Raw genomic sequence first — 10,942 nt, 5'->3', positions numbered from 1 at the left:
ATATAACATGCTTAGCTTGTTCCAGTTTATTGTAAAGCCACAAACTCTATACGTATTTATATTATTACCTCGATCCATGGATCTGATTTTGGTAATTGGGTTTTCAATCACGGATACAGTCAGGTAGTGATGGATCCAAAATGCCTCCATAATGATGAAGGCTACTTGGGGTTGTTCAGCTGGACGAATAGTATAACGATAATCGGCAGGATTGCCAGGAATCTGGTTAGTTCTAGTATCCTTGTTTACAGTTTAGTAATAAAATTATGGCTGCTATTGTTAAGGGGCATTTGCTAACAAATGCTCCTCCAAAAATAGGCGTATGCCGCTATGAGCGACGAGCACACGGTACTCTTTAGTAAAAGGCGAAAGAATAGTTCGCTATGTGCTCACCGCACGGCTCCGTGACTTTTACACTTCTCAAACATTTCATTCTATAAGTGAGAGGTCACTGCTACTTCCTTTCGTCTTCCGATGTGGGACAAAGTCTTCGAGTTCACTTTTAGTCTTTGCATCAGAATTTTTATTTGCTTATTTCTTAGCCCATTTCTTTCGCCGCATCACTCGTTTGACAAATTAGTGGGCTAAACAAGGCCCATGTTTAGGTTTGGGTTTAAATTAAAGATCTTTTTATGTTTATATTTTAAAATTTAAACTAATAATAATTTTTATTTTAATATTATGTTATACATATTATTTTATATAATATTTATGTAAGAAAACTTGGACTTAGGTGGAGCTTTATTTATATAAAATATTTACCTCTCTTTGAATATTTAGTAAGAAATTAATTAACAATAATGTACAATATTTAGTAAGAATTAATTGACTATAATCCACCATATTCTATACGAGTACTAAACATTTTCAAGCAACTATCAAAATAAGTTCAAAAAGATTGTCAAAATCTCTTAACAGTTGTGAAAACTGTCGAGGAAATGAAAACTATCAAAAAATTATTGATATTCTAGTAGTGTGTGGTGTGACTACAATGATTAAATACGTTATAAGAACTTTAATTCTGAAGATGTTATTGAAATAACGTTATTAACAGTACTGATAATATATATGAAATATATGATCAATTGTAATACGAATGTATATAATTAACCATTTTGACATTAAAATTAGAGGATGAAATTTTAATGTGATATAATTTTTTTCAAATCATATTTTAAAACCCTAAATACATGATTAGGAATTAACAAGGGTAATCACAACGGCAAAAAATAATTACCATCATGGTTAGCCTTATTTTGACCTGTAATTATCTCATTCTCACCCATCAACTTGACCTTTTCCTCCAGAGAGTTCAGATTGAGACTTTTTGCGCTGACTTGCAGACTTACCAAGACCAAGAAGAAGCCAACAAGGAGAACCAGAAACGTCTTCATGATCGACCATCAACTACAGTTATGGAGAATACCAGTTTTGGAATTGGAAGGAGAAGATATGCAGAAGAGCAATAGAAGGATAAGGAGATATATAGGCAATTTGCGTCCCTTGCGGCTTTGTCAATAAGGATTTGATGGAAGATGCAATGGAAGTGGAGTATTCAGAGTGTTGCAGTAGAATTGGATGGAAGATGCAAAAGTATATAATTTTTAAAATGATCACATTTTTAGTTTGTTAGAAAGAATTGATGCCCAAATTGATAGTATAATATACAACTCTATATGCTTGGATTATCCTTTACCAAGTTAGGGATAGGCCTTGCCTTGAGCAATTAATTCGTGTTACCGATCAATGTAAATATAATGGTTTGGATTTTCAATTAATGTCGGATTGAGAATTCCCTCTGTCGCATACATGGATTTAATTTTTCAAGAAAGTGCGTATAATTAAAGAATACTTTCCTGATTGCCCTTGTTGAAGTCTTTCAAGTCTCGCCGACAATAGTATATGTGGCATCTGCTTGAGTGAGTACTCAGCACTCCGCAGTTACCTAAATTTTGTGTTTTCTTCATTTATTTTTTGTACGTTTTGTTTCTTGTTATGGCTAAAAAATTAGGGCTGACATAAGCTTACATCAGTAAGTACCAATCAGAGTTTAGAAAGGCTTTGCGCCGTTCAGGAGCTGTCAAGTCGCTCCAAGATAGAAAGAATATGACTATCATCAACTTAGCAAATTCAGGTTTTGTCTATAAGTGACTAAGGACCATACACATGTCCAAACCTCATATAATTTAAGGATATTTCCTAGGTTATCTGTCAACGGGAGGTAAGGAAGGACTTGCACGACACCTATCCACTTGTATATTTGTAATTATTACCTTGAATTCAGCTACTATAAATAAATGGCTGTCTCTCTCTTTTTCGAGATTCAGATTCTGATTACAATCTTTATTTTCAGAGCAATGATAACTTACGAGAAAGATACTGACTTGATATTCTCTTTGAATACTCAGTTATTGTACCTACACGACCTCTTGTAAATTCTCATATATAAAAGAAACAGTGGACGTAAGAACCGTTTTAAGCATCTGAACCACTTTAAAAATTATCTCTCTCATTTATTATTTAGTTTTTATATTCGATTATACTGATTAACTTTTAAATCAATCATATCACATGTAAATTCTAAGAACAGCTTAGCGTTTTGCACATGTAGGTCGTTGGTGTCAAAATCACGCATCAACATTTCTAAATATGAATTTAAAAAGTAAAAATAATAAGTTTGATTTGTTGTTTTTAAATTTTGAAAATGCATAATTTTTATTATCTAAAAATTAGATATGAAAATGAAAATAGAAAATGTTAATGCTTAGATTTCTGATTGAAGATTAACTAGTGAATAGAAATAAAAAAAGGTCAAGTTATTGTTTCGGTGAGTAAACACCTTCCCATTGAAAACGAAAGAAAAACGATCAAAGCTCAGCTGTCAAATAGGGTTTGTTGATGTGGATTAGCTCGCCTACGCTTAAGTCAGTAGAAGAAAGAGTGGAGGATGCTCTTTGTTGAGTTGGGAAAACAAAAAACAGAGCAAGACCTTTGCCCCAGGAATCAATGTCGTCTCCCTTAATTCCTGGAGAAAAAATATTATAACTAACTAACTAAGGCAATTACTCGCTTTCTCAAAGTAAGAGCCGCATAAATGAGAGAACTTACCTTCGGTGGAGAGACTTCTTTACGTATATACTATTAGGGTCTGTTTGGGAGTTTTAGGGTAGCCGGTATAAGGGTAAACCATCGTAGCGGTTTTGAGGATAAACTACCGTAACGGTTTTGAAGGGTTTTTAGTAGCGGTTTTTAAAACATCCAACCTGTGCTTGGGAGTTTATTTTCTAACGGTTCTAACAATTTTTTTAAATGATAAATTTACATAAATGTCCATAAAATTAAAATACTCTCTTTTTTACTTAATTAACTTTGAAGTTATAAATTTGACTTGCATGTTTTTAGCTACTCAATCTTGTGAAAAAAAGGTGTCATTACAAAGTTGTGGTTTGCTTGAGAGGCGTTGAAAATGGTGCGACTCTTTTCAATTGTATGCTCAAGTTTCTGGATATATATATATATAATTGACTTCTCTCTTTTTGCGTCATTGAAAACGAGTTAATCTCTCGCTTCAAATTTGCATCAGATCTCGTAAACCATGTTTAACCAGACTCCCTATCACAGATAAATTAGCATGCGCAAATACTTGTGAATGATAATGTATTTAATGGGAATGAGAGAATGTGAAACTTGTATTATAAAATATTATTTGAATTATTTATCTTTCAGGCCACATAAATTAACTTTCACTTCCACCACTTCAATAGTTAATCTAAACAAAGACAAGACAGTTTTAATGTTACTCAGCACATGTAAAGATCCTCTCAACAAGTTAATCTTTTAATTTCCCAGTTTATTAACAAGAAGAAGAGTGCACCATTAATGCTAATTGTACCATCTTCTCCCCACTTTTACAGTTATTAGAGGGCTACTGGTCTTGCAGTTGCAGAAGTGGCGGCCAAAATTCTTGGCTCATTATCTCTTGTATTCATAGAGAACAGAAAGAAAGGAAAGGTTGATGCCAAATATAATTAAACTCAAACGAGTTGTGTGCAACAAAGGGATTTGTGTGCAGCAAATTAAAACCATTCACTTACTTCGTGTGCAACAACAAGAGATTTATGTGCTAGAGAGAAGTGAACAACAACTACAGATTTGAGAGATTTGTGTGCTAGAGAGAAGTGAACAGCAACGATAGATTTGTGTGCAGCAAAAGGAGTGAAAAGGGGTTTTTTTGGAATAAAAGTTTTAAACCAGTTAAAACACTCCGATTTGGGGTGTTTTATAAACCCCTCAAAAATACACTATACTGGTTTTGGGGGGTGTTTAAACCAGTCAAAACCAGCCTATTAAAAATCTGGCAAGTGGGGGTTTTTAAACACCTCAAAACCAGTCTAATTAAAAAACCTCCAAAACCAGTGAAAACAAAACTCCCAAGCAGACCCTTAGGGTTTTTCTAATCTTTTGACATCTGAACTTATGAGGTTTTGATATGTGTTCCCTTAATAACCATTTTTAGGGTTTTGTCGTGCATTCTTTCAACTAATTCATGAATCGTATGGACAATCTCTTAATAAAACCCTAACTATGGTTAACTTTTTACCGTACACGTGGGCAATTTAAGAGCTACTATCTGGCCATGGATTTTTAGAAAGGGGACCCTAGGCGAAACAACTTGATCTCCTGTTACCTCGCCTGGCGAGACTCCATGACCTATGGTTTACGATGGGGTGCGAGTAGGTTAGTAGCATTGTGGTCGCTATAGGCAACCATGTTTCAAGCAGTTGCTTGTTCTTAGCATGGATAAGCTCCTCACTAGGCGATCTACAGTCCTTTCCCAAATTCTGGTTACTCAATGACACGTGGGGGCCCATAAGGGAAAGTCGATTTTTGTCCCAGAATTAAAAAAAAAAAGTTTATTGAATATAATACAAAAGACAAATTTATGAGGATAAATTTTAAATTTAATGTGTGAAAAATTAAAAATGTATTGATTTTATTTTTAAGTTGGATCAAATTATACTAAAAATCAAATAAAAATAAATAAATTATTCACTTTTCTAGTTGACACATTAATTAATTTATAGTGTAAAAAATAAATGATGATAGATTTAAGAAAAATCAAAATATTGAATTATTTGTAATAATTTTGACATCTACAATTATGCAATAAACAAGCAAATATCTAAATAAAAAGTCAGAAACCTTATTTATTTTCTTGCCATCATCATCTATCAGTCAATTAATTGGGTGCTACCGATCAGCAACGTAAATGTGAAGGATTGGATTAAAATTAATGTTGGGCTATTGTTTCAAACTAGAGCCCAAAAGAAATTTACATTGGAAAAAGAAACAATACCAGGACCAGCCGACCAGATATACAGAAGGAACCCCTAGCTACTTGATAGAAATATAAATAATTAAGCATCATGCATGACGAAAAACTACATTGGAATACATATAATTAATGAGAATCTGACCTAATTGATGATCTCACCACTCTGTAAAGATGTAATCTTAATCTGCACATGGGATTGGTCAATTTGATCAAAGTTTATTTATTAATCAATAATTATAGTAACATAATATACTTATTTTTTAATCAATAATTATGATTATTATCCAAAAGAATTTTAAAGGCAAAGACAAATTGTAAATGCTTTAATTCAATTTCGTACATACGTGGGACATGATGCATGCATCTCTCTATAAAATTAAAATATGTTTATTTTCAAAATCAAAGGTTTACTTTTTTATTCAAATAATAAAATTCCTATTGAAATAAGAAAAAAAAAATTAACCAAGTTTATAATTCCAAATATTCTTATCTTAAATACAAATACATTGAAGCAAAATGTAAATTTCTCCCATGCCCTATGTCAAGAAAATAAGACAGAGTTGCATGTGTACCAATTAATTAGCACGTGCACCAGCAAATGTAGCTGCTATAATTGAACTGAATCAAATTTAAATATTAAAAGTTATCCGAACAACTCTTAGAAACGAAAACTATGGCTCCGTTTGGTTCAAAATTTTTGGGTTTTGGGAAAAGTTTTTTGAAAAAAGTTAAAAAAAAGTTGAATTGGGTGGGTATTACGATGTAGAATTTATAAATTAATAAAATATCCCATATATTTGTTTTTTTACAAAATACCCCCTATAATAAAACATTAAAAGTTAACAAAAATACCCCTAACCAACCCTCAAACACCCCCAGTCGGCCACCACCACCGGAGGTGGCCGGAGTCGTCTTATGGGCGCATGACCGGCTGGATCTTGCCGGTCATGCGCCGATATGGCCTTTTCCGGCCAGATCCACGGTGGATCTGGCCGGCAAAGGCCATATCTACGGCCAGATCTGGCTGTCAACCGCCAGATCTGGCCGTTGATGCTCTCAACGACGGCCAACAAACGGTCGTCGTCGTTGGTCAACGACGACCGTTTGTTTGGCCGTCGTGACCGATTGTTACGGCCAAAGATCTGGCCGTCAACGGCCAGATCTTTGGCCTTAGATCTGGCCTTTTCCGGCCAGATCCACCGTGGATCTGGCTAGAAAAGGCTAGATCGGCGCACTACCGGCCAGATTAAAACAGTAGTGCGCCATCCAACCAGATTCAAACCATTTTCCGGTGGTGGTGGCCGGAATCTGGTAAATGTGGATTATTGGGGTGTTTTTGTAATTTTAAAAAAAATATTTAGGGGTATTTAATTAAATTATCAAATTTAAGGGGTTTAAAAAAAGTTGAATAATATTGGGAGTAGTATTCCCAAAAATCTGAGTTTTTAGGTATTTTACTGTTTAACTTTTTTGGGAATACTAAAAGTAGTATTCCCAAAACTGAAACAAACGCAACCTATGATTTTATGATTAATTAAATTCAGAAGCTTACTGCTCAACCAATAGCTTTTCTATTAATCACTATAAATTGACATTGAATTTTGAGGGTTAGTCAAGTCAAGTTGAAACCGATTGATCTCTCAAATATGGCTGAAGTGAAGCTTCATGGGACGTGGTCTAGTCCATATAGTTACAGAGTGATCTGGGCTCTCAAGCTAAAGGGCACACCTTTTGATTATGTAGAAGAAGATCTAGCCTACAAAAGCTCATTGCTTCTGCAGTATAATCCAGTTCACAAGAAGATCCCAGTTCTCGTTCATGGTGGAAAACCAATTTGCGAGTCCATGGTCATCATTGAATACATCGACGAGAAGTGGCCAGAGAATCCCTTGCTGCCAACTGATCCTTATGATAGAGCCGTGGCTCGTTTCTGGATTCGATTTTTAGAAGACAAGGTGCATTTTAAAACTAAACTTGGAACGTTTATTTTAAAAGAAAATTTCATGTAGTCATGATTATCAATAATTTTGATGACATAAAATTATTCTTGCAGGGTCTTGTTCTCCGGAAATTGTTATTTTCAAGTGGGGAAGAACATGAGAAAGCTAAGAAAGAAATCTTGGAAATGCTAGAAATAGTTGAAGAACATGGCTTATTAGGAGAAAATGAATTCTTCAATGGAGAAAAGATTGGCGCAGTGGACATAGCATTTGGTTCGATTATTTATTGGTTGGATACTGTTGATGCGTGATTTTGACACCAACCAAGCACACGTGTGAAATACTGAGCTGGCCCATAAGACACACGCGGGTGAAAGGAATGAGTAAAAACAATAGAGAACGGCGGTTCGGATGCTAAGGAAGCAAATCCTACGTCCACTAGTGGTCAGCTCGCGTTTAGCGGACTGACTTACAAATGATTATACAAGAGAGAGAATGCTATTTTTTCTTTAGAGAGAGTAGCTAATCCCTTAAATGAGAGAAGAGCTCTCAATTTATAGTGGGATAGATTAAGGTTATGATTACTAAATCTGTGAGTTGGTGAGATTATCTGTGCAAATCCTTCTTTATGTCCCATTGCCCACCTTCTAGAGTGATTTACGCGATTTGGTGCACGGATTGGACACGTGGAATCGCTATAGCTCATGGCTGGTCTAACGCGCACCCATTGTCTTGACACGAGCATGCCGCCCTTGTCACTATATGACATGGCTGTCTCTGATTGGCTACGGGCCTACCTAAGCTCTGAATTTTTATGCTGACTGAGTCTTGCGTCAGCCCTATATTTTCAGGCATAACAAAAGTCCCCTAGTTTTTAAGGTGCGAGGATCGGACCTTGGAAACTATAATTCATGCCGTGACAAGATGCCTTTGAGGAAACTCTGGTGATCCCGACTTGTATGAGAAGAGGTCGTGACTGTGTTTTCGTGTGTGTGATCTGATACAGTCTTCGCTTAAGGATGAACGACTTGATCTCAGACCATATCGGTGCTTTTGATTTTGATTTTTCGAAGTTTATGACCCGATTATACTTGGAATTCTCTAGACAAGGGATTGGGTTGTTTCGAAGCTGAATACTCGTCTAGCCACGTCGTTTAGCGACCAATGGGGTAGAACCGAGGAGTCATGTTGCTTCGTGACTGGCTAGACGAAGAGTGTTCTACGTAATGATCTCTTCAGACATTACCTGGCGCATTTTCGTAAGGGATATATTTAATGAAGCACCTTCTACTCTGACAAACGTGTCCTGTGCATAATTAATGCCAGCTATGCGCATTAAATACGTGACATGCTAAAACGATATACTCTATCAGAGCATTAAATGCAGATGGGGGCGCATTTAATGCGGCAGGAAAGTCGTGTCGTCGCTTGGGTTTTTCAACGGAGAAGGACGACAATTTGGTTTTCTTGGAGTGTGACGGTCACCCCTCCTCGTGGATTTGCGACACATGGTCGCCATCAATGGTGAGGTACATTTTTTCAGCCCAAACGTCATTTGATTTCAGGAAAACCAAACGCCGGTTCTTTTGCTATAAAACCCAGGTTCGTTTCAGGCAATGTCACCACACATCTTTTCAGAGGGAGCAAGAGACTTTCGTAAACTTGGATTCTTTGCCTTCCAAGCCAACGTGTACCTGATATTTGAAGCAGAAGGATCCATCTTCATATTCCGAGAGGTAAGAATCGTTTTCTGTTTTTATTTCTTACTCCCAATAGTTGATAAATAATTGGTTTTCCGGTAGTTGATCGGAGACGAAATGTTCTTGCTGGGTTTGAGCCATGACTGGCGTCTCGAATCGTTCTGTTAGGGTTTTTCTGGGATTTAGGAGGAAAAACGTTTGCTTTCCTCCACGTCACCATATGAAATGGTGTACGAGGGCTAAAAAGATTCCTTACTTGTCGCTTTTGCAGACTACAGTAGGATGGACCCCTCAATGACCAGATCCGAGGAAGGCAATAGTTCATCTACGCAGGATGTTCCTGTGAGTCCCACCCAAGAGATCTTCTCGGTACTTACTGAGGATGAGCTCGATAGGGTGATAGACCAATACGACATCCGCATGGATGCTTTCTGTGATAGGACGTGCACAGCTCGGCATCTGCCAAGTGGGTTGGCCGCGATCTTTGAGGAAATCTTCAAAGGTGGGGGGTTTGATCCCTTTCCACCCTTTTGTCAAGTTGGTCCTGGATCATTTCGGGATCGCACCAATGCAACTCACGTCGAACGCGTACATGATTGTGGTTACCATGTATATCGCATGTCGTGAGAACGGGTTGGGCAAGCTAACCGCAGTAGAACTCGGTTGCTCGTACATCCTAAAACAAAGCAAGGACAAAACTCCTACTACTTGTCCAGGCGACCTACTATCGCAGCGGGGATACACAATTACCCTAGCAATGCGGGGGGCTACGAAACGAAGTTTTTCTTCTTTCGTTACGACGACCTCTGCCGCTTCTAGGACTCGAGTAGGTTCTCTTCCCTTAACGAACTCATTGACTTTGTTTTTCTTACTAATGAACTGTTTATTTCTAGCAGTTAACAAAGCGACTAGTTTGGAGCTGCTCGTGGATCCAGAAAGAATCATAGCCTTCGGTTTCTTGCTTGAAACAAGTCGCGACGCAAAGCTACTCGTGACACGAATCTGTGAAGGTACGACTTCTTCAATGTAGACGTGACCTTAGAGCCCCCATCGAGTAAGTTGCATTAACTGGATCGTTTTTGATTGTGCAATGAACTATTTTTTACTAACGACGTTCATGTACAGCAACCATACCTCCGAAGATGCCAGGGTCGCCACGTCGAAGGCAGTTTTCTTTCCCTCGGGCGAGGACTGCTAGGACGATCGAAGTCGCTCCCAATGGTCCCCCGGCCGAAGGGGCAACATCGGGGGCTTTAGCGCGCCCTGCGGAGACTCCCTAACCTTTAGCAGGTGCCCCGATCTAACCTACGGGTGCTTCCTAGCCTTCAACTGCTCGCCCGAAGCAAAAGACAACGGCTCAGCGACCCAAGAAGAGGTGGGAAATTCGGGTTAAAAAGTCAGAATCCAAACTAGAGGATGTGGGCGTTCAGCCCAGGAGGTCGCAGCCAGGCATTCCCACTGCTTCAGGAGCATCTCGAGCACGGCAAAGCAAGGTAGCAGGCACGGGAAGGAAGTCAGGTAAGGAGCCAGTGGGCGACACCCCTGCCGGGGGTACCGATGAGGATACTCCAGTGTTGGACTTGATGGGACAACTGCTAGATCATTTGCAGTCGACAGTCTTCGCTTTGTTGGAGTGCGAACTCGCAGAAGTATTTGAAGAGTTCGTGGGTTCTAACCATGCGGACTTGATGTCCACATCAATCCAGCACATAGGCAAGGTAAAACGAATTGTCCTTAGTGAGGACTGCCTTTTTGTTCTTGGTAGGAAACTGATATTCTTCTTGTTCGTAGGCTCTACTTTCCATGCAACTATCCCTGCAAAAGGTTCGGCTAGGAGCTGCTGCGGGAGAGGTCGCGTTGAAGGAAGAGAATACGAAGCTCAAACAGGACCTGGAAGCTGCCGAAGCAAAATAGAGGCTATCCACTGAATCGATGGTCTGATACCTGAATGAAAGGGATGCGGCTCT

The 10,942-nt window shown here is 38.2% G+C and overlaps 1 protein-coding gene and 1 non-coding gene across 2 annotated transcripts; one reads left to right on the top strand and one right to left on the bottom strand.

The window, feature by feature from the left end:
- Nucleotides 1-285: 285 nt before the first annotated feature.
- Nucleotides 286-402, bottom strand: LOC116142293. Its single transcript, XR_004129977.1, has one exon. It is a non-coding gene; the product is annotated as a U5 spliceosomal RNA (small nuclear RNA).
- A 6,579-nt stretch (nt 403-6,981) lies between these two features.
- LOC116142272 (probable glutathione S-transferase) lies at nt 6,982-7,586 on the top strand. Its single transcript, XM_031427712.1, has 2 exons — nt 6,982-7,290; nt 7,389-7,586. The coding sequence occupies exons 1-2, from the start codon at nt 6,982-6,984 to the stop codon at nt 7,584-7,586; spliced, it is 507 nt and encodes a 168-aa protein (XP_031283572.1).
- The last annotated feature ends 3,356 nt before the right edge of the window (nt 7,587-10,942 follow it).

This window comes from Pistacia vera, unplaced genomic scaffold (genome assembly GCF_008641045.1).
Source record: "Pistacia vera cultivar Batoury unplaced genomic scaffold, PisVer_v2 Contig406, whole genome shotgun sequence".
NCBI classification, from domain to species: Eukaryota; Viridiplantae; Streptophyta; class Magnoliopsida; order Sapindales; family Anacardiaceae; genus Pistacia; species Pistacia vera.
The sequence above is the reverse complement of the archived record's forward strand: the minus strand, read 5'-3'. Positions and strand labels throughout refer to the sequence as shown.

What these genes read in the sequence shown, in the direction of transcription:
- LOC116142272 (XM_031427712.1), top strand. Translation starts at nt 6,982, where the DNA reads ATGGCTGAAGTGAAGCTTCATGGGACGTGGTCTAGTCCATATAGTTAC. An exon ending in TTCGATTTTTAGAAGACAAG is followed by an intron (nt 7,291 to 7,388) that starts GTGCATTTTAAA and finishes TTATTCTTGCAG; the next exon opens with GGTCTTGTTCTCCGGAAATT.